General features: G+C 41.8%; 4 protein-coding genes and 1 long non-coding RNA gene across 8 annotated transcripts in view; 2 read left to right on the top strand and 3 right to left on the bottom strand.

The window, feature by feature from the left end:
- Jdp (DnaJ domain-containing protein) overlaps nt 1–10,187 on the top strand; it is a 14,407-nt gene extending 4,220 nt beyond the window's left edge. For 2 of the 3 annotated variants that reach the window (XM_076422771.1, XM_076422770.1), the window contains 3 exons: nt 800–901; nt 2,406–2,522; nt 3,600–10,187. In XM_076422771.1, coding sequence (XP_076278886.1) covers nt 800–901; nt 2,406–2,522; nt 3,600–3,821 — 441 coding nt within the window. In that variant the 3' untranslated portion in view covers nt 3,822–10,187. The remainder of the gene's footprint in view (nt 1–799; nt 902–2,405; nt 2,523–3,599) is intronic. The other variant, XM_076422772.1, reaches the window with a different exon arrangement.
- Nucleotides 1–19,357, bottom strand: part of LOC143208364 (uncharacterized) — a 30,274-nt gene extending 10,917 nt beyond the window's left edge. The window contains exons 1-3 of the mRNA XM_076422776.1: nt 19,222–19,357; nt 18,965–19,129; nt 1–18,696 (exon numbers count right to left, since the gene is read on the bottom strand). The exon at nt 1–18,696 is cut by the window's left edge and continues 10,917 nt beyond it. Of these exons, the coding sequence (XP_076278891.1) occupies nt 18,489–18,696; nt 18,965–19,129; nt 19,222–19,241 (393 nt within the window). The 5' untranslated portion in view covers nt 19,242–19,357 and the 3' untranslated portion in view covers nt 1–18,488. The remainder of the gene's footprint in view (nt 18,697–18,964; nt 19,130–19,221) is intronic.
- Stumps (DBB domain-containing protein stumps) overlaps nt 1–20,690 on the bottom strand; it is a 76,371-nt gene extending 55,681 nt beyond the window's left edge. Inside the window, exon 1 of the mRNA XM_076422720.1 lies at nt 20,549–20,690. The gene's annotated coding sequence lies outside the window, so the exon portion shown is untranslated. The remainder of the gene's footprint in view (nt 1–20,548) is intronic.
- Nucleotides 1–23,234, bottom strand: part of LOC143208351 (prolyl 4-hydroxylase subunit alpha-1-like) — a 214,685-nt gene that overhangs the window by 10,917 nt on the left and 180,534 nt on the right. For both annotated transcript variants that reach the window (XM_076422738.1, XM_076422739.1), the window contains one exon: nt 1–23,234. This exon is cut by the window's left edge and continues 10,917 nt beyond it. In XM_076422738.1, coding sequence (XP_076278853.1) covers nt 23,140–23,234 — 95 coding nt within the window. In that variant the 3' untranslated portion in view covers nt 1–23,139.
- LOC143208367 (uncharacterized) lies at nt 10,313–23,037 on the top strand. The gene is made up of 3 exons (XR_013008894.1): nt 10,313–16,126; nt 16,217–16,345; nt 16,439–23,037. It is a non-coding gene; the product is annotated as an uncharacterized LOC143208367 (long non-coding RNA).

Genomic DNA, 23,234 nt, shown 5'->3' with positions numbered 1-23,234 from the left:
GAGCGAGATATTGACACACGGTGGTTAATGGAATAACTTAACGAAATACATAACAGCGCAGCGTGACGGAGAGCGTTCTCAGCGTCGTTAATTTACGTCGAGACGACGCGACGCGACGAAGAGCGAGGTATTATCGAACGTTCCTCTGACAGCAACGTGAACGTTAACGTCGCGTCGCGAGGTTTCCCATTTCTGGTGACCGACGAACACAGCCCGGTTCCTCGTCAATTTCACAGAGTTAATGGGGACGAGTGATATTTGCCGGGCAATTTAATGAATTCGCCTAATGGGCGGGAGGAGCTAGAATTTCTTAATGGAACAACGACGGGAGCAGTCCGTCGGTAAACAGGCTAACACGATCGCTCATTAACCCCCCACCGACCCCCCTTCCAGGCTTTATTTAAAGCCACGCCGTTTATTTTCAGTGGATCACGAGTAACGACAACATAACAATCACTTCGAATCGCTGCGAACACACTGGAAATTGCGCCACTTTAAAAACCCACCTGAAGATTGTATACGTAAACCGACGTTCGAATGTAAACTGTGCGCAGACAGTGCAAAGAGTGCGTTTTTCAGTTTTTTAATAAAGCGGTCCGTCACATCGGTATCGTGTAGATTTTTATACGAATTTATGGAGGTAACATGTGAGAAACATTTTCTCTTCATAAATTCGCAGAAAAATCTACAGGGCACTAACAAGGTTATTTTATGGGAAAATCAACACGGCACAATAGAATTAAAAATTGAAAGTGTGAAAAGTTATTTTGACAAGTTTGGTGTGTTCTTTTCGTTCCAGGTGGAACAAATCACAGCCGAGTACAAGCTTCTTGCACTTCAGTACCACCCGGACAAGAACGAAGGCGACAAGGAAGCAGAGCGGAAGTTCCAGCAACTGAAGGTTCGTTTTTCTCTTACTCTTTTTTAACCCCTCCTTAACCTCCTCACGACCACTGAACAAACATCTTCGGCACTGATTTTTATTCACTCGATTCTTCGAACGTTCAAACTGCAGGAGTTTTTGCTTACACTATTTTCTAGCTGTGTGTAATTCCCTGGAATTATTTGTTGTTATTTTTATACGGTGTTCGTTCTCAGTTGCTGTAATAAATATTTATTTTCCAGTGATGTAGAGAGTATTGAAGAAAATTTGATGCGGTGCACTATTATTATTTCCGTACGCTATGTACCTTATTGTATGTCCATTGTGTGTTTTTGAAAGAATTCGATTAGCATTTCAAAGAATGATGTAATAAAAAGATATGTACATGAAGTTTTTCATTGGAAGTATCGATGAAAATCGGCTTCGCCGGAAGTCTAGTTCGAGGATACGAATTAATTAATGAGTCACCAGGAACTGGTTTCGCGATTACCTTGTTTTTTGCAGCGGTTTGCGACGGTCTGCCTTGTAAACGTCAATGTTACACGACAATATTTTACGAGAATTGATCCCGTATAAATAATGTATCAGTTCAAGTAGAATTATTAATGTAAATTTATAATATAATATAACAAGAGTGAATTACTACTATCGGATTTTCTGTTCAATTTCAAGTGTACTCCAGCTAATTCTAGAACATCTCTTTTTATCTCTTTTATTCGATGTCGAGATAAAATATTCTATTCTCCTCACGAATCGGTTTGGTTGATCAAAGATAAAACGGAATATATAGAACCAAATTCCATTCAATATCGTATAATTTTATAACAATTTGCATACAAACGCATAAATCTCCACAATCGATCGAATTTAGTCTCCAATTTCTACTAAATCCCACACGTTATAATTCGCTGAAAAATTTGATCGCGCAACGTATGTACATACATACATATAAACTTAAAGTAGTCGGATGGTATCAGTTTTCATCATATTTATTCTCGCACGGCTTTCAAATTTTCACCGAATTAAATCAATCAAAAAATGAAATAAAGCTACACCGAAATTATCGCATGCCGCCAATTGCATAAAACGTCAAGGTGTAGTGACAGCAATTTTTCTGAAATTGGTTCCGCGATGGCAGATTCATTTTTCCACGAGTCAAATGAATCAACGAGGAACAAAAGGAAAACGATGAATAATCTTTCTCTATTATCTTTCTTTTATAGGATGTAGAAATGGCACACGGTTCTTAAATTTTTTTCAAATTTCCTGACCCTTCGAATCGCACCTACATACTCATTTTTCTCATAAACGCGCAAAGTACTAAGTCTTCTTATCACGTTGTAAATAAAATGCAGGAGCGAGAAGGATGGCAGACTTTATGAAATTTATTCCGTAGTAGAGACACAGCATGAGAGCCGAGATGAAACGCGTCAAAAGCGTTGCGTCGCGTCGTCGCGATCAAACGTGCATCGCTCGGCGATTGAAAGGCTATTCGTTTGTTTCCTCTTTTCTGTTATGGCAGCACGCGAAAGAGGTTCTCTGCGACCCTGAGAAAAGAAGCAACTACGACAAATGGAGGCATAGCGGGATCGCTATCAGCTACAAGCAGTGGCTCGGAATGAAGGAGCACGTTCACCAAGTGAGTAAACTTCACGGAAATTCCATTCGCAACGTTCTATGTAGAGTATAAATCGCAACAATAGAAGGGAAAAACCGTCGAACCCGTTCGTGCGAAAAATTTCTTAGCCCCGGACAGAATGATGCTCGTAAAATTTTTGTTGGAACGTCGGACCTATCCCGAACAGTCTTGGAGAACACATTCTTCGGTTTACTTTATGTTCGATTCGCCGGAAATTAGAAAAGGCTCCCTTGTCGCGCAAGAACATTTTTATGGAAATTGTTTAAAGCTCGATGATAGTAACCAAAACCTATTTGTCGATAGTGCAACGCATGGTCGAAGTTCTAATGAACTGCGTTGGGTACAGTTGTACCGGGAGTTCTTCAGAACGGAATTGTTGCGGAAGAAATAAATGATTCGCTTTTGGTCCAAGTATAACAAGGGAGACTTTGTTTAGATGTTTTGCAATATTTTCTTGTTGGATTACGGTATGAGGCTGAAATTTTATAAACGGTTTTTTCGTTTTTCGCTTGAAATTTCTCGTATAATCTGGAGCTGCTTTGAGGGAAGTGGTTGCGTCGAACCTCCATTATCAGCATCAAGAAAAAATTTATTGTTTTGAGGGGAATGAAGTCAATCGTATAGCTGTCTCAAAAGAAATCCATACAAAGATGGTAGTATGTATTGGGAAACAGAATGATTGATCACACAGCTAGTGAGATTTATACATGTTATAATTATTGGACATCCTTACAACATTGGTATTTGCATATCACATATCCCCGAAGGGTAAAATTCCCTTATTAAATTGAAATAACTATAATTGCACTGAAAAAGTGGAATTATTCGTTTTGTGGGCCAAATTGCTGTTCCACGTCCCGAGAAATTTCCAGAGAGAGATACATACATTGCAATTTATGAAGTTCGAGAGAAGTTTCCCGGTGTTTTCAAATTTTTGTCGTCGGATAATGGAGGTTCGTAGTCGTGACGCGTCGCGTCGCGTCGTCGGCGGCTGTCGAAACCGAGGGGGATGGTATCGGTGGTGGAATAAGGGTGGTTAGGGCTAGTCAATAAGAATTGAAATCGAATGCGTCGTAGTCGATGCACTGGAGCACACCGAAGACGAAGGATCGCATGCTGCAGGATGCGTCGGGCGAGGCAGCCGGTTCCCCAGGGCACACCAAGGTCTTGGCCCCGAATGCACACAGAAGAGCGTCCGAAGGAGGTGCGAACATTTATTATGGTTCCCGTCGTGACCATGGTTGGACCTGCGATGCACCGAGTGAGGTCGTCAGCAAGTTCCGCAACTACGAGGTCTAAGCCGAGAGGGATTCTACGAGGGAGCCCGTTGTCGCTGGACCAACAATACACTTACTTGCGTGTCTACCTTTCAGCTATATCGAATGGAAAACAAAACACAGAGCAACAAACAGCAAACAGCATCTAACAACACGTACACACTCTTAACAACATCAAAGACACACGAATTTTCACGCTCGTCATTGTCCAACCGAAAGGGTCAGACCGAAGAGTCGTTTGGCCCGAGATGAAGCTGCTGAAACATCTTTAGATTTTGTTTTTCGTCCCGAGATGGTTCGAGGATTACTCTGAATGATGTATTTGGCCGACGCGACGGTTCCTGGTGAACGTTGCTGTATCATTTTGTAATTTGTTTTTGTTCCTGAAGCGATGGAGTACCGAAGACAACTTGGAAGAAGGTTCAGGTTCTACGTTCTGTGATTTGATTTTGTAATATTTGTTTGTGTCGCATCGAATTCCGAGTTCCTCCACAATTTTGCACTATCGCGCCGGAACAAGTTTCATTTTGTCTTTGTTCGTGGACGGGAACTGACGTAATCCTTGTGAGAGTTTCGCCAGTTTCGTAAGGACACAGCCGACGCGACGGTCCAGACTAATCTTATGCAGGATTCCGTAATTATGTTTTCATTTGTTAGTCGAACACCGAGAATATTCCAGTAACCAGCTATTCAAGCTCCCAGAAGTCCTGGAAGAAGTACAAAAGTGCATGTCGAAGGCTCATGATTTCATAATTTTGTTTTCGTTTTCATAAATTTGTCGGAGATATATTTGATGTAATACTGTGTAACTAAAGGTTTAGTGATTTCATTTCTTTTCACGTCGATGCCGACCACTGTACCTGAAGAAATTTCGAGTCGAAGATTCGCCGAGCATGTTTTCATACGATAGTAAGAAAACGAAGATATTAGATGTCGAAGATTGATTCGACGGATTTTTACGAGGCTATTATACGCGGCGAAGAATTGAGTATCGCGAGATGTTCCTGAACATGTTGGAGGTCGAAGGTTTACGGAGGTGATTTTATAATCTTGTTTTCATTTGCTCGGAGAATGGAAACTGGCGTTCGATGAAGCTAAAGAAGATGGGGCCGATGATCGGATAAGGGATGATGTAACTTGATTATATCGGGTACATCGTATCGGAACGAAACGAGGTGTTCTTATTCAGACATCGCAAACGCTGAAGTACAAAAGCACAATTGAAACGACCAGCGAAATAGGAATAGCTACTTTAATTGCGCACCGGGAGGAAAAAGAACTTCTGAACTTCATTAGTCACCCTGGAGAACGAAGGAAAAATTGAGAGAGGCGAATGCTTCAATAAATAGAAAACCAAGACAATGGAGAATACTTGAAACGGGATTATTGTGCGCATAGAAGGACCAAGGGAAGAGTATAATTCAACAGACAAAAGAACGATCTTCCAAATTTAATTATTATTCACATCGGAGAAATAAGCAGGAGTATAATTCGATTGATATAATTCGAAGGAAAATTTAAGAAGCGGGCAGATTGATTGAACAATTGAATTGAATTCGTCTCGAGTCATTTATAAGACAAACGAGGATCTTCCCAACTTAATTACTATTTACGAGAAGAGAAATTGAAAAATGATCAAGAAGGAGATGATATAATTAACATTATCATTCTTGCTTCAATAGATAAGACAAAGAAGAATCTTCTAGGAAGAAAATTCGAGTTGGGAAGAAGATGACGGTGCAATTTAATTATCATACACAATGAAGAGTGAGACGAGGAGGAAGTTGCAAGGATGGGAGGTTTTAATCGAGTTATCGCGTCGAGGAGTGCGAAAGAATGGCCAGATAAGAAGGCGGAGGAGACGGTCTAATTTGGTTATCGATCCTTATTTTTCGAGGATTATTTTTTTTAGTGGCGATATCGACAGCTCGAAGGTGCTCTCTCTCTCTCTCTCTCTCTCTCGCGAGGCTTTGGTCTGTTCTTTAGACTTTAGAGGATCAGGGAGGAGACCGCGAGCGCTGTTCCAGCTCTCGATTTTTCATTATCGACGCGTTGTTGCGCTCAGCTATGACGACGGGACGAAGGAACCTCGGAGGTGAAAAGTTCCACGATCGGTTGGACGATCGGGTGGTATTGATGTCGTGTCGAGCAGAGCTGGATTTCCACGATTCCGCAAAGGGATCCGAAAACGTAAGGGAATAAATAGTTGTGTTTCTACTTGTACGTTACTTGCGGCGGAACGCGCCTAAGTGGCCACGCGATCATGATTCTAACAAGTTACAAGTTTGTTTCAAGAAAATTTCTGATGTTTCCTATCTAAATATTATCTGATTTTGTTGTTGTTGATGTTGTTGTTGTTGTTGTGAATTAATGTTGATCATTGTTTGTAATATTTACATTAATTTGCGTGTACTTTGAGAGCAAAGTGAAATTTTAAAATGAAAAATTAAGCGATTTTAGCACCAAGAGCGTCCAACAAAAGGAAGCGACGCGATTCGCGAATTTTAGCACAACGTCGCGTCACTTAAGCGGTTCCCGCAGCGTCGAGTAACTAGAAGAAAAAAAAAAGAAAAAAAAAACGTAACTCGTTGTTCTAAACATTGAGTGCTCTTCGGTGGAAATCTTAAACAGTTTTTCCCGGCGTGTGGTTGGAAACCGTGTTTTCGACGGCGACATCGTCGTGATTGAATATTTGTTGGTGGAAAAAACGCCAAAGGAAAATTGTTTAAGCGATCGTTTTTCCACTGTCGGGCAAATCGATGACGGCGCACTTGTACCTGTGTCAAACGCAAAATGTATATCGTTTTTTCTCTCGACGACACTTGAATGTTCCGAGAGTCCAAACACTACCCCCATAGATCCTGCGTCACCCCCCTATCCGCGTTTCAACCCCCTCGTCCGGAAAAAGAACGATATTTTCCCATTCAAACTGTCTGTCGGACTTTATCAAAATTCATTGCCGCATTTTCGGGAAAAGAATTGGAATGCTGACGCCCGGGAGCGTGTAAATTGTTCGTTAGAGAGAAAATTCGAAGAGTCAGGCATGAAAAAAATATTTTTGCCTGTCGCATGCCTCGTTGCGTAGAATCAACTAAAACGAAACGTTCCTCCGAAACGAAGGATCCTGTTTTGGATAATTGCAATTAATTGTTCTCGAAGCCTAGAATAATTTTTCTTCGATGCGATTGAGATTTTATATGTAGTTTGAGTGTTTTATTTTAGGAATTTAGAAATCACAATTCTTTAATTCTGTGGCGAATTGATATACGGCATATAAGGGAGGGAATCGAAGCGAATGGAGTTCGAGAGGAATCCTGAGAGCTTCCGTCGACCCAACAATTCCGAATTACTCGATTCCCTCCTAGGCCATTCCTTTCAGTAGATCGAAAATACGAACACTCAATTTATCAATTTCTCCATTGAAAAGGTTCTGAATAGGTTTGAAATTTTTCGCGTCACGCTCCATCATCACGACCAACAAACCGACATATCGCTTCGAAGTGAAAACAAATACACACACACACAGTGATTTACGCGTGTATCTGCCGGCGAAGGGGTTGACAAACTCGACTTCTTTTCACCGTCATTCATCACTCTCGATAGCAGACCCTCTCACGACAGCGAGTTACATCATCCGTGACTTGTTTTTCGCGACGCGGCAAACATTCATTCGATGTACATACATCGTTTCTTTCTCGCGCGAACAATCGTGATCAGTGGACTGCGAATTTGATGCCTTTGTGACGACCATTGCTCGGCAAACCAAAATGTTTCGCGATTTTATTCCAATTTTTATGTTGCAACATGTACAAAATATTTTTTAACGTTCCGATTTCACTGGGGGTTATACTCGTATTATTCATTATTTCATCGGGGGTCTCTAAAAATGTGGGTTCTGTTATGTACATGATTTTTATCAGAACGGTTTTTTTTTTAAATAATTAAATGCAGGGTTAAGTCTTGACGAGGGGTTGTACATAAATGCAAAAGATTCGCAGGTCAGTGACAAGTAGAGAAACATTTTTGCAATATCGATATCCTTTGACACTTCTGTTCGGCCATAATTAAGAAACCCCCGGCCGTAGGTAGCCAATGATCGACACCCCGAAAATAGCAACAGTCGACTCGTCTGTATCGATGTGACCTTTCGATATTACATTCTAAGGCTCGATGGTACGGCTTAACGGTAAAAAAATCTCGTCTCTCGCGTATCATTCGTTCTACGATGTACTGTGGCTCCCACGAATCTAGAATAACCTGTGCTTCTAACCTTTTTCAACAACAATCTACTTAATTATTCACCAGGAAGAACATTTAATAAAAAATGAAAAACTACAACGTACACATCCAGCGAGTACAGCATTGCAGCATTTTTGGTTGGAAAAGGGTTTGCGCGAGACAGGTCGTTCAAGTTCGATGCGTCCACAATATTTTCGCGCGCAAGCCGCTTCTCGGCTTTCCGTTCGCAGTGAAGCGCCAGACAGTCTTCACGAAGCTCCGAGTTCCGGTGTGTACCGAGGTTTTATAGTACATCTGATACGCAATGCCTGGGGATGATATTGGAACGAGGAACCAAGTGTGCACGCGAGAGCGCGATGCATATCGTCGGCGAGACGGTGCGAGATTTTCGCAATAAAATCCTGACCGTAGTCGCGGCGCGGCGGCAATATCGACGAAAATACTCGGAAGTATGTAGATACTCGAGCCGGACGACACGACCCGCTATCGATCGCTCTACGAGAGTTTTCATATCCGGATCAAACTTTCAACCTTTCGCCCGCTGAATATATGTATTCCCCGGCTGACCGGGATATGTATTTACATTTTCTGAGGAATACCAGGGTAAAAAAAAACCTTCGATATAGTTACCGGTAAGGGAAACATTTATTTTAGCCGGTACGCGCGTATTGTTATTTGAGTTTCGCTCGTGATGGAAACCGGACGTGCAAACGTTTACTCTATAAACGTTGCACGCAGAACAATCTGCAACGTTGTAACGATCGAGAAAGTTCACGTAGATTTCTGGATTTTTTGACAGAATTTTAGCTGTACAACGATAGGATGTTTTAAATGGAACGGTACAGCCTGCGATGTAACGCGTTGCAAAATCGTTACGAGAGGTCAAATTTAAGCTGCTTCCACCGTGAATATACATTGTCCACGGATCTCGAAATAATTTTCATGTGAAAATCAGAGGGAGGTGGATTATTGAGAATGAAAAGTTGGGAAATTCAAGCATCCGCGAAATTCCACGGAGCAATTATGTAATACAATATTATCGGTAAAATAAAAGCGATCGTGTATTTATGGAAGAATGATCGATAGCGTGATCGTGTCGAGACCATAGATGAGAATCGACCACGGTTTTCGACTCCGTTCGGTATTACATAATAATAAGGGAGACTTTAGGTGGCCGAGCAGGAACGGAGTCACGAAAACCGGGGAGAACTGTGGATGCTAAGAATGTGTCCGAAGAAAAAACCTCATCAGCCGTAATGCATGTCTCTAGCCTCCCCGGGGAAACGAAACTTCTGCATAGCAGATTCTGAACCATCCTGTATGTGTGTGTGTCCTACATCTACATATATTTTTCTAGACGCGTCTCTGCGATTCCGCCTCGTGGAACACTGTACCTTCTATCTATTCATTATTTTCGCGCGATCGACCTATCGACGATGTCGTACATTCGGGGAGGGGGCAGGAGACAGAGACACGTCGATCGTTGAGAATTTATAAAAACGTTAAACGTAAAAATATCGAACGTTCTCGCCGGCAAAGCTTTTACCCGGATTAGCGCGCCGCGACAATGGCGACCCTGCTTAATCGCTAAAGCGGGGAGCAGCTTTTCAAGTTGCAAAAACTTTTGCTGATTTTTCGAATTGCAAAGATTGTGAGTACAGCTCTCGAAAGAAGCGACATATCCATCTTGCTCAGTTCGGATTAGTGATTGATTTTGCAATCTTTTCCGTTTCGTATGGATTTTGTGTAGAAGCAAGGTAACCGAGTGAAATATTGCTTTAAGAGAAACAAGAGAATGCGGTCAAGATATCGAAGCGCTCGTTCTAGGTAAAAGCGTTGCAGCAAACAGAGTTTTTAAACTATTTTTGAAGCTACACGAACCCGACGAACGGAATCCAAACGAACTTTGTAAATTTTGATACAGTACAAAGAAGAAACGAATTATAACGATTGTTGGAAACCTTCGACGTCGGCCACCCGCCTCCCCGAAAACGTGTGAGTCTCTGTTATGTACGTAATAAATATATGAATAAAAATATATACAGATATGATGTAAAAAAAAAAAAGTATATATATCCGTCACGCGCTGGACGACGCGACGATGTGTATTCACGCCATTAAAGGTTCAATAAATGTGTTTAATTAAGAACATTCTGTGCATTATTTCACCTGCATGTATTGTATACGTACATATTTTACGATTGCAGATCTGCGTGGCGAAAGGAATAAAAATTATCGTTGGTAATGGAAGCTATTTGTACCGAAGTACTTGAAATACTGGTAGCGTAAGTACAAACTTTAACCAAGTTCCTATCTGGGTCGATCATTTACCGGGTCAACACTGTTACATCAAATAAATCAATCAGGACTCCATCTTGTTTGCAGCGTAATGAACAAGTCCCTTCCGTTCCGGGCTTTCACTTTGTTTGCAGAACTGTTCGTTTGCGCGAGAATCTATTGTATTTCTCTGAATTCTCAAATTCACTGTTCGCTAGTTGTGCTTCCTATTATGTACTATCTTCCAACTAAAACACAACGTAATCAAGTTCCCAATTACAATATTACAAACTTTCGTATAGGATACCTAGTATGTATGTGTATTTCGAAATTACAACGCTCGTAACTTTGCAACTACGATGTAGTTCGTACCAAAATTTCGCTGGATACCTTCAGTTGCTAGATTTATTCGAAAACTACAACGGGAGAGACTTTAGAACTATGTATTATGTGCTGCATCCCACACGGGACATGTAGCAGCATTTTAATAGATACATACCTACATTCATCTACTTCATTCTACGTACGACACGTGTTCAAATTTGAATTGCTAAATTTATTTGCTCGATATCTTCCGAAACGACAGCAGTCGAAATACAGTGCGTCTTCCTACACGTGACACGTGTTCAAATTTGAATTGCAACATGTATTTGCTCGATATCTTCGGAAATGACAACAATCGAAATACAGTGCAACATCCTACGCTCGACACACAGCAAAAACCAGTAATTTTCCGAGCGCTCGAGCACCGAGGACTGTGCGATAAAAGCACGGTTGATATTGTGCGGGAATCAATTCGAAAAATGGTCGGACAATAAGCGTTTTATTCGAGCGGAGTGTTTTCCCGCGTGATCGCAGCACCGATGGCGGACAGTCGCGAAAAATAGAATTGAATTAGCTTAGCTGTAACGCCGCGGAACAATGGGAGCGCGCGATCCTTTGTCAGCTGTGCGCGGCAAACTTTCCCTATCTCTTGGGACTGGGACACATTCACGGACCGGGAACACGGGGACACCGTGGCCTAATTTACGGGACGCGAAACTTAATGTCGTTTGTTCGACGGCCGAGCATTCACTGCGTTATCCCCCGCGGACGAGGTTGGAGGCGTCTTTTCATTCGTTCAACCATCGCATCGTGTCGCGTCGGCCCCCTTTTCATAGTAAACTCGTGTAGTACATCTATCGAGCACGACCACCGGAGCCTGTAAAACCCATGCTCTCGTGCCTTTGTCGATCATTTTACGTTGATACTTTTATCGCGGTCTTCGCCGACAGGCTTATGGTTCCGTCGCCTCTCAGGCCGGGATCAATTATACTTTATCGATCATGCCCAGTTTTCGCCCTCTTCGCGAGGTGTCGTTGCTCCGACGACGCCGTAATTGCCGTAATACGTTGCAGGAAGGGTTTATACACAGATGAGTTTCGTGGATCTGCTACTTCAAATGTTTTTGGCGTTCTTTCTGACCGCCATCCCCGAAAATTTGAAACATATATAAACATATTAAAAATAACAATTTGGTACTTGGCACAACCAGTTTGTATAAATTTCCTACTTCTTCTACTTCACTGGAACCGTACAATCTACGCATCGATAAAGATCATAGCACAAGGGGTTAAGCTGAAGTAAACGGCATCAGTTTATTATCTCGAAAGCCCGTACGTTAATTAGAAGCATGATTTAGCAGAGTGTTCAATTTTTGTCTAGTCACAGTTGCGCAACATAATTCAGGTAATTTTCCGTGGCAAGTAGCCGCCGCGTCGTGCCGGGGTGGTCGGGCAGCCGCGAAATGATGATCGAAATTCCATTTCGGATTTCCACTTCGTTTCGCCCGGTTTCGGCACTAATCAGTTGCGGATTTACGCGAAACACAGAAAATATGCTTGATAACCTTGATCGTACGCGGCCGCTCGCTCGTTGAAATCGAGCAACATGTGCCACCCCTTTCTACACCCCATCGCGTCGTCCCCAAACGCGCATTTCATTTATTAAAGACTACACGTCCGATTCAATTAAACTTTGCGGCGCCCGCGCCCCATTAAACTCTGAACCATCTCCGGTCTGCTACAATCAATCACCATCCAATACATATTTTGCTCGGTATAATTTGCGTTCCCATCCTCCCCTGTCTATGTATACATATACTTATATACGTAACCCTTGGGGAGTTGACTGTCACGCGCCCGGGGAAATTCGTGTTCTAGCAGGCGTTTAAAAACTTCCGACAGACTCCCTCTGTTTGGCACGATGTTACCTCGGAACATCCCCAACTCGTAGCAACCCCTGCGAGGCTGACGCAAATTTTCTACAAATTATTCGACACGTTTTCACGGAGCCAATACGTGCGGCGTGCTAAAAACACTGTTAAATACATTTGCATTTCTAGGTGGAATGTTGAAATCGAGTGCAGAGGGTTACTACATACAAGTATTCGATAATCTGACAAAGTAAAAAATCTGGTGTTCGAATGAAAATGTTGCAGAAATTCAAGAGACAGTGTAAACAGAGGATCGTGAATAACGAATCAAAAGGGCTAGGGGGCGGGTCGTGTGGTCGCGTCGGTTTTATTCGTGCGGTTCGAGCCCGTCGCCCCGTGAACCGTCTTCCCAAACAAAAGGATCACAAACAACAGGCTCCACGTCAGATAAACGACCGAAATCGTCGAGAAATCCTTGAAGCGCGAAACGAATGCCTCGCTCCAATTCCCAATCAACCACCGGCCGGACAATATTCTGTATTGGGGAACAGAGAATCTGTTGATCGTAGAACGCGTTGAATCGCCGCGGGACACGGTCCACGGAATAAAATAACAATTAGCAAGGGGATACTTTTCGCCGCGCGCCGCGCCGACCGGGCTGCCGCGTCTTGCCGATCGATTCCAACCCCAGTATTGTTGAATGGAGGCTTTGTCAATTGATGGATCGGTAATCAATTTGTTTACTCGCTCAAGCGATGTTCGGCCAGAAGTGCACAGGACTACGTGATTACTAATACTGCGCGTCCACGCGAAAAAATATGTACAAGCATTGGATATGATTTTATAGTACTGAATCTTCGAAAAATATTAAAGGAAAATTTTAGGAAATATGTATATTTCTTAGAGACTGATGCGATACTATTGGACTACCCTGCAAATTAGTTTACTCGATTCAGCTATGTATTTCTGCAAACCGAGACCAACTCCATATTATACGATCGAATAAATAGCTGTTTGGCAATTTCAATGACAAATACGTACACAGTAATTTACACAGGAAGTCTGTCCGACTGGAAACATACAGCATAACTGTAGAATTCTCGTTCGAAAATAGCGCTGTCCATCTGATTGATCTCTCGCCCCTTGTAACCGAAAATAACAACCACTATTTTCATAGATGTCACGACAAAAACTCAACATCAACTGATGGATGACGCACAAGATACAATCCACTCAATGTACAAGATTAACATCCGTGTATATGTATTTGCTAATGGAAGAACTCGCGGAGAAAATATTAGTTGAACTATGTATGGTGCATGTACGAGAATAATCTGTTTAGTTCCTTTGTGTATATTTGTACTGTAGACAGCGGAATTATTAACCGACGGGAACATCCCTGTTTGAGAGATTACTGCACGAAAGGTTCATCGCCATAAAGGATTCATCGGCGACCGAAAATGGTCGGTCGAGTCGCATGACCAACCTTGTTACCCGTTTCTCCGAAGAATACCGTGTCCCGTGGCAGACAAAATTGTGTCGATACATTTTCCATGAGCTGTGTTTGACACAGTCCCTTGTTAGACAGCGACCGGAATAATGGATGGGCCTCTCTGTCTGGGTTGGCTATTTTATTGAAACTGAAACGTCCGATAGAGTTTTCGGCGTTTTAGTTTTCAAGCATCCGAGAAATAGAAAAAAACATTTTTAAATCAGCTGTAGAATTTAATTTCTTTCTCTTTTCTAATTGTCAAGAAAACAATTTTCTGTTTCACGTGTACCCTCGGAAATTTATTTCCAGTCCTCATCCGTTCAGAACCACGGAGGCTTATTTTTTTGTTTGACACGAATTATGTTGGACAGGTCACCCTAATTCTGACCAAGTAGTTTTGCGATTTGCGAAGGTTCGCGCAATTCCACCGGTAACTCGACAACTGGGACGTTATCAACGCGTCCTGGAAATGTTAATTTCGTCCTTTGGCATGGCGATCTTTGTGCGTGTTGTAGAGAATCGATCGATGCCGAGAACGATACGCTCGGCGGCCCTTTAGGAGCCATTATCGCGGATATGTCCGCTCCGACGGCCAGGGCCAATTCAGTAATACGGCGAGCGTTGGCTGCGTTCTCTAGATAACGAGAGAGACCGTTGCCTTTCGATCCTACACTGTCCTACACTGCACCAGGATCGTTTCAACTTTGACCTAACCGTGGCGTGGGTCAGAGGCGGAGATGGGATCCTGTCTGCCATACGCTTATGAATTTGAATGGACTGGACGCTGCGGCTTCGTCGTCGTTATCGGTCTGGCGGAATATCCACGCTGATCATGATTTATTTTCAGCGTGGGACACACGCCGAGCTATTACACCGGTAAACAGCGTTACACGAGTTGACGCAAAAGCCGATGATGCTGGAATCTACCGTTCCACGAATTATGTCGGAAGGTATAGCGAGAGGAAAACTGCAAATGATTGCAGACGTGCTAAGTGTGGTATCGTTTCATTTTTCAGATAGAGGAAGAGGTTGCTCCCGGTAATATTCCTTGTATCCCTAAAAAGGGCGATTACAAGTAAATAAGGGTAGATAAGTAAGGTATTTTTGTACACCCTTTTTGTTAAATTTAAAAATGTGCAGCTAAATTGAACATTGTCCCCCCATGACTCGTTATATTTCATTTTTATGATCGAATAAAACACGATGTTCTTTTATAAATGTTGATTAAGTCTTTTTATTGGTTCTTTAATAGATTTAATAGTATTCGTTTCAAGCAGAAAAAAGAACAAAACATCTTTCTAGGATCATGGCTGATTAGCGAATGAACAAGGTTTCCCTCTGCTGTATCAGAGTGATACGTATTATAATCTGCCTGATCGATAGCCTGCAGTTGAAATGTGAGTCTTAGCGCAATTAAAAGAGGGTGGGTCATTTATATCTCTATTGATCAGTTCTCTTTACGAGAGTCACTATAATTTTATATGTACATATAGCGATCTATGTATGTACGTACAAGGTTTCAGCAAAAAGCGAGAAGCGATCGTACACGGGGGTCGAATCAATATGCACCGATGCGGCATGCACCGATGAAATTGAATAGATCGAGTGTCCAATTATCGTATCGCTCGAATCGAGTGGTATTTATAAACATCGGCATTTTCTTTCGTCTTATATCTCCAACACTTGGCCCCTCTGTGTGACATCCGCCGAAGCTCTCGGGATTTTCGCGAATTTCAAGATCGTTTTGCATACTCGCATTCTACATATTGTACATAGAATGCACTGTGAAATATTTCATGTCACTGTGGCTTGTAGTAACTTTCATTTCTACGTGGCACATTTTTCGTGTTTCCTTCGCCGTTTCGCTATTCCTAAAATTCATCTTGCAGTTTTCCTGAAGCACGCTTGAAAGCACGCTTTGCATATTCTTCGAGGCAGCCTTCAAGTACCGGAAGAGTGCTCTTCAGAATATTCTTATGTTCTTCAAGCGGCACCGAAGAATATCCTCTAAAATATTCATTGGATGTTCAAGCTTTCCTCGAAGAATTTTCCAAAATTTTTCCTGCTTTCCAAGTGCCGTTCTCTGCGAACTGCTTCATACTACTCGAACTTCGATACTCTACAAGTATTTTCTGAATTTCAAATAGCCTTTGGAGAACCATTCACACGTGCATACGTTTCTTGAAATATATGTGTAAAACTTCGGTATTTTTAGATATTTCTCTGTGGAGAATGGCGGGGGATGAAATCGAAGATCGTCAAGAATATCGAGGCAGAGGACTTTCTTGATTATGTTATGGATAGACACGTCAGTATCGCGAAAGCATGGTTAAAAATTAATAAGGTACATCTGATCCCGTTTGAAGCCCTTATCTGACGCCAGCTGTGTTTTCGAAAAGGCTATATCTAAGAAGAATATTTTTTTTCCTGATTGTAGAAGGTCTTTTTGTGATTTTTCGAAAAATCTGTAGGAGTCTGGCGAGTTCAAGAACACGGATGACGCCAAACCGTACAGAGAAACACCTGATCGAGATTCTTGAACTCTTCTGTGCCCGATAGACGCAAACGATCAAGCGTGTGTGTGTGTATGCGTGAGCGCCGACGCGACGGTATTGTGACTTGTGACCGCGGCATATCAAAAACAAACGCGAGCGGCCGCGAGAACGAACAGCGGTGAGCGGGCGTTGAAGCCATCTCTTTTTGTATTATAATTGTAGCCGTGTGCTTTATTTAATAAAAGAATAGTTATTTGGAACTTTCTACTCTTGCAAATCTTTTTCCAGATTGGAGAAGAATTTTTTTGCGGGAGTTCGTCAAACGACAAGATTCCTTTAATTAAAAATTTTATTTGAGCGGGAGGATTAGACTTGATCAAAGAAAAGTCACGGGATAATTGGTCGTCGCAGTTAATCGAAATCCGATCACGGCCGAATGATTTTCAAAGAAAAGATAATCCGGTTGAATCTGAAATCCATGCCAAAATCCGTATTCATCGATGGGAAATAGTTGAAGAACAATGTGCGCAGTGATCCAACCGTATGAATTAATATAGCAGATAGCATCTTTGTTAAGCGAATTAATACCTCTATTAATTAATTCCGTTCATGCGACGAATAAATAGCCAGCAAATTATGCATAATTTTCATAATAATCCAAACTAATAAAAGACCTCAATTTTCCTAACTCGTTCGCGCGGAATTAATTTCCCGCGAGACTCGATTACAATATCCGCGGCAACCGATTACGTATTAGATTGTAGACTAATCGTCGCGATTCGCTCTAATTAATCGATTTTAGAATTACAATTTGTAGAATTGTGATCGATAACCAGGAAGATAAAATGATCGAATATAAAATATTTTTTATGCTGCTGTGGCAGAAATGACGAGCTTCGATGAACTAGTACAGTACATATTTCGAAACTAACTGAGTCTGTTTGATAATAATACGAAAAGACGATTTACAGAACAATCGAGAAACGTTTCACAACGTCGATTGCATAACGGCATAACAGATTGCGCAACGTGGGAGGCATCGTTAAAATGTTCGTAAAAATAATGAAACTTCCTGACGCGGAATGGAAGTTCGTTCATTTCTCCGCTTTGATGAACGATTTATTGTTAATGTTGTGGGATTGATCTCCCGCTCGGAATTTTCCTCGAACATTTTTCTTCCTCTCGCAGAATTGTTGTTCGTCTACCGAAAGAATGAAATTGAAATTTTTCGAGGTTCGTAGTTTAATTGAACAAATTTTTGAGGCGATTAAATAAAAATGTACTTCCTCTTTTGATTATTGTAAATTTTTTAATGCTAAAAATTAATTACACAAATTAGCGATTTACCAGTGTATAGAATTGGCTTTTAACAGGTAATTTTGCAATTTTTCTCTTTACATTGATTTCACTGGGTCAAACCGAGTGCGTGCTCGAGCCCGAAGGACGCGCAGGAACTAAAATCTCTTCGTAAACAAAGGAAGCCGCCCCGGATAAGAAGGATAGGAAGCGAATGCGAAGAAAAAGTCGGTGTAATAAAAGTCGGGGGAAGGTGGCAAAGAAAAATGACGGGGCAGAAAAACCTGTTTCACTTTCGAGGCAACGTAGGAAGGAAAAGGAGCGAATAAACATCAAGCAGATCCGGTTGCGGCGTGTTTACCGACGTAGAATGCCAGGAAAATTAGAAAACATCCGTGACAGAGAACTTTAATTGCTTCCGGTTATTAAAAAAAGGTGAAGACTTCGCTGAGAAGTATACTCTGATTGCTGATTACAAGGTCCACGACTTGCGGAAGACTTTCGTATTAAACTCTGAAGTTTTATATGTATGAAAATTCTTGACGATGAATTTCACTTGTAAAGCAGTAAACGAGGGATTAAGAAAATTTTTTAATTTCATTACCGAGTTATTACGTGTTTCTTTATTAATTAGCAGAGTTTTATTCACCCATGCACAGGTGGGTCAAATATTCAGGTTGGTATCAGTTGTAGAACCTACTTTGGTGAATCTATAAACGCGAGGGTCTCACGTGACTCGGCCCTTAACCCAACACGTGGCATCAAGGAAGATGTCTTGAGGAACGAAATTGCGATTTCACAGAAAGTCCACAATTTACCAAGAATCGTGCGTCCAATTTGAAATGACACTTTCGCGTCTCTGAAGAAACTTTCCCAATCTAGCGTGTCCCTCCCTGAAGCTGGTCTGAAAAAGATGAGGTTGATTAAAATCGACAAATCCGGAGTCGCAATCCGGACTGGATGAAAAGGTGGACGAAGAACGACAGCAGCGAGACACGGAAGAAAAGATGGGGTGGAAAAAGGAGCAAGAGAAGGGGCGTAGGTTCGGTGAAAGCAGTCGGAGGTGGTCTGATCAAGCAAGAGGACCGTGATAAAGGGGCAGCTTGCGTGGGAGGGCAAGAGAATATAGATTGGTCGGTGTAGAGAGCGAGAGAGAGAGAGAGACCGCGCACCGGTGGAAAAGACGAAGACGACCGGATACGGATCGATCCAGAGGACTATTCCGTAGGTGTATGCTTCGTATCGCCCCCACTATGTTTATCTTTCTCGAGCCGATGTTCCCGATCGACGAACGAAAGAGGAAGATAGATCCCCGAGGTCTGCGTAACTCGGTTTCCCTGGGAAATTACAATCCTCTGCATTAGAATACTTCGACTCCGCTGGGCAACATTAAGTCCGCGCTGGTTTCAACAGTGGATGATGGGCGAACCTGGCAATTAGGGCCGGCATTTATCTCGTCATTTCCCGTGGAAAGCGCCGTCAATTTCACGGACAATCGTTCGCGATCCTGTTACTCTGCTGCTCCGCCGGTAAATATCAAAGTTCGTTCTGAGAGAGAGCGCGAGAGAGAGAGAGAGAGAGAGAGAGAGAGAGCCTGTGCCTTGGAACTCGATGATTAGAATAGGGGACTAGTGTTTCACTGGAGCCTTTGTCACCGTGTAATCGGGACACGAGGACATCCTTTTGAACGTTTCAAAATAATTGACCCTCATGGAATCCTTTTTCCGTTCACTTTGAACTTCAGCTTTCAGGATAAGTTGGTGATTGTGTGGTTTTTACACATCTATTCCGGCACCTGATTGGGTACGCTGATAAAAAATACTAGAAATTAAAGTTGACACAATAAAGTTGCAAACATCAGTTGGGAAACTGTAAAGAAGATGTACAATGTGCTCAAGGTTAAACAAAGGTCCCGATATCATCGGATCATTGGGTTTATCTTGATCCTGACTCTTATATTTATTACATGACGGTAATAAAATCCGTCGGTACGGTCCCACTTGAAAATAAACATCTACGACCTGGAGATTTAAAAAAAAAGTATGACCTTCAGAACAATTGTTTATTTTGCTCTTGCTTCTTGCAATTCGTACAGAATATTTTGATTTTGTATCCAACATCCACAGAGTGTCCTAATCACGTTCCCCCTGTGACATTCAAGTTAAGTGTAACGCCCTATACATGCACACATAATTCATGATATACTACCATAAATAATAAATAAATCAATGTATGTACACTCCTACCACCCGCCATCTTGTATTTTATAGAGCAAATTTGGACCACCTGGTGCAATATAATGCACCAATGCAAGGGAATTCGGGTAGTTATTTCAGGCAGCAATAACCAATAGTTCGAGGGATTTGTAAAGTTTATATATTACTTGAGAGTATCTTATAATTTATCAGTAGGATGAAGGTAATGATCGAGCTTAAAAGCTACACGTGACGCAAGGAACGTGTTTGGCGATTCGTTCAGATTAATCGCCGCAGTACATATTCGCTACGACGTGACAGACCACACGGTCTAACAACGACGACGATTGCGTGCGATAACAGTGAACCGTAACAACGCACGATCATGTTCGTTTGATTGGCACGCGGATCGATACCGTTCAATTTCAAAAACTGAACGTCGAAACAAACGATATGATTGCGTACTCCTACAGTACTATTTACATTCGTACTACTTTCGAATTTCACTCCAATAGTACTTTTCCACTATTTTACAATACGTTACAAGAAAAGTGTGCTTACCAACAATGATCTTGACGAGGTTATAACTGTGTCGTGCCATAATAACTACCGCCAGATAATTACTTCTGATTAAAACCAGTCCCTGAATCCACCAACACGAAACCAGCAGTGCTTCGGAATTCAATTACACATATTTTCAACACTGTTACACGCTTTATTAATTTGAACTTGGAAAATCACTGGAACGCACCCCCCAGTTTAAACTTTTGTAAATGATTCTGACACATGGCGGCGCTTATACGAGATGCTGGGTGAACACCGACCCGATTGGTCCGAGTCTACGGATGGTATACGCTCAGCCAATCAACGCGTGTATTACTCTCCCGCCATATTCTCTTCTATCGCGGTTATGTTCAAGTCGTTCGTTCAATGCAGACGCGTGAATTCTTGTGCGGGAAAAGTAGAAGATTTTCGAGAATAACGTGTTTACAAGTGTTTCGTTGACTGTTTTGATTCCACGATCAGGAAAAGGTAAATATTTCATTGAAGCATGTATAAAATATACGAAAAGATAAACATTTGCTCGGCCGTGTTAGGATTCAGGTATCTAGACGAAGGGAAATAAACAGCTCTTAAACGTTCGAGTGCGTACGGATTTAATTGTTGAGCTCGCGATCGTACAAAATTTGTCGTTCGTTCCCGTTTTTAAGGTTGGCTCACTGGAAACAATCGGAACAACTTTTTGCCCGTGAACGTTGTCGAACAAATTTTCAAGTCTAACAATAAGTGAAAGTAATGCATTTACTGCATTTACATTTTGGTGGAATATCTTTGTTGAACGATTGCCAGGCAAAAAGTTGTTTCCAGTGGAAACAACCTGGTACGTTTAGGCAACAAGTAGCGTGAACATATTCTCGTGACCGCGGTTAATATCGGTGAACATTTTACAAGAACTTTCTTTGTTCGACGTTGAATGGGGGAAGAGACGTTTGAATGTCCCGCGCGCACGACTGCTGTTCGTGGCGTCGATCGAAGAGGAAGGTGAGAAGAACAGTGGCGGCATCTAAGGTACGTACTATTCGATTACAATTTGAATGTCTTTTTCTTTCTTCTACTGAATAATGTCAATAGATTCTTTTCATCCGAAACGACGACGGACATCGAAGCTCACAAATAACGCCTTACATGCTAAGGTCAATATCACTGGTGTAAAGAGACGTAACCATGAATCACGCATAAAATAGACCTAACATTTTAGAGATCTTATATGTAACGTATCACGAGAACGAACAATGTACAATGTACACAAAGAGATGTACGTCTCTTGTACTTGAAAGAATTATCAAAGATTTTCACCTAGGCTCATTTAAAATGGTCGAATTCTGCCGGGTTCAAAATGAACCGTAATTAATTAAAAATTTAATCTCGGCTCCAATTTTAAATTCAAAAGTCAGCGTTTTCGTATCACATGACATATTAAAGCGTTCAAACAGGATAATATTATGATTGATCGATCATTTTCTTTAGAAGGTTGTTTTAGTATATTTTAGGCATATCAAATTTAATTTGTTAATTAGAAATATTTCTTTCAAAAATAGACTTAAAGAGAGAAGCGAACAGCTCCATTAGGAGTTGTATGTGGAGAGATTAATGGGTCTACAAGAAGTAGTTTTACAAATGTTTTAAGATGCTTTATTTTACATTAAAAGAGGGAGACTTTAAAACCATTCTTTATGGGTTAAAGATGGTAGGGAAAGCTCTTCGAAGCTTCCTGAGGTGTTGAGACCTATCGGTGAGATCTATTCTATGCTCCGTCCATGGCCGAGACAATTCGCATCGATAAACTCTTTTTCTCTTTCATTCCTCCTCTTTTTATTTCCCTTTTATACAAGCGATTCGTATACAACACGCTGTGGATCTTTAAGGAATCGTGGATTCTCGGTTATATCACTACTATTTACAAAAGGATTACCCGGTGAAAGTGGGGGGCGAGGAACGTGTAGGGCGTAGGGTGTAGAAGAAGGAACGATGCGGTGAAAATGCGATTAGAATACTCTATGATGAACACAGGAATGCTTGATTCCGCTTCTCCTCTTTTTGGAGCGAATTCAATCACACTGTTCCGGGGGCCCGTGCTCGTTTCCCGCAATCCACTAGCACGGGACCCCCGCGAAGACAAACTGGCCCAAACGTGCAACGTTTTATTGCTTGAACTCCTAATGCACGCTACCACTTAAATGCTGTGCTTCGGTAAAAACTCTAGAGCTAAGAATCGTTTATGTTACGAGACTCCGGACTTCGTGTCGATACAGTACAAAACGATTTCCCGAGTTCGCTTGACAAACGATCGCGTAAGAAAACGATGGATCGAAACTTGATGACTTCGATAACGATTCAGAAGAAATGGGATGTTAGACACAACGTTGTTCTTATACATACATAGATACATCCGGGACCTTGAATATTCGAGGCTCGCGCGACCGATAGAAAAGTTTCGAATCTTTGTTTGAGACTCCGCTGCGACGACAAAGTCAATCTCCCCTTGTACATTTTACAACATGGTGTTTTTATCGTTCTCGAACAGAGAAAGAGATTGATCTCCTTCTCGTCCATTTCTAATAAAATTGTTGATCCGTCGATTCGATGTAGATTCAATGCCTGACGTCTGCCTCATCCGCGGCTTGGTTCTCCAAGGTGCAGGGCCTTCGGAACTCTTGACCTCTTTCGTGTAGCCATTTGTTTGCAA

This window comes from Lasioglossum baleicum, chromosome 4, assembly GCF_051020765.1.
Source record: "Lasioglossum baleicum chromosome 4, iyLasBale1, whole genome shotgun sequence".
In the NCBI taxonomy this organism is placed as follows: Eukaryota; Metazoa; Arthropoda; class Insecta; order Hymenoptera; family Halictidae; genus Lasioglossum; species Lasioglossum baleicum.
This window is presented reverse-complemented; position numbering and strand designations above follow the sequence as displayed.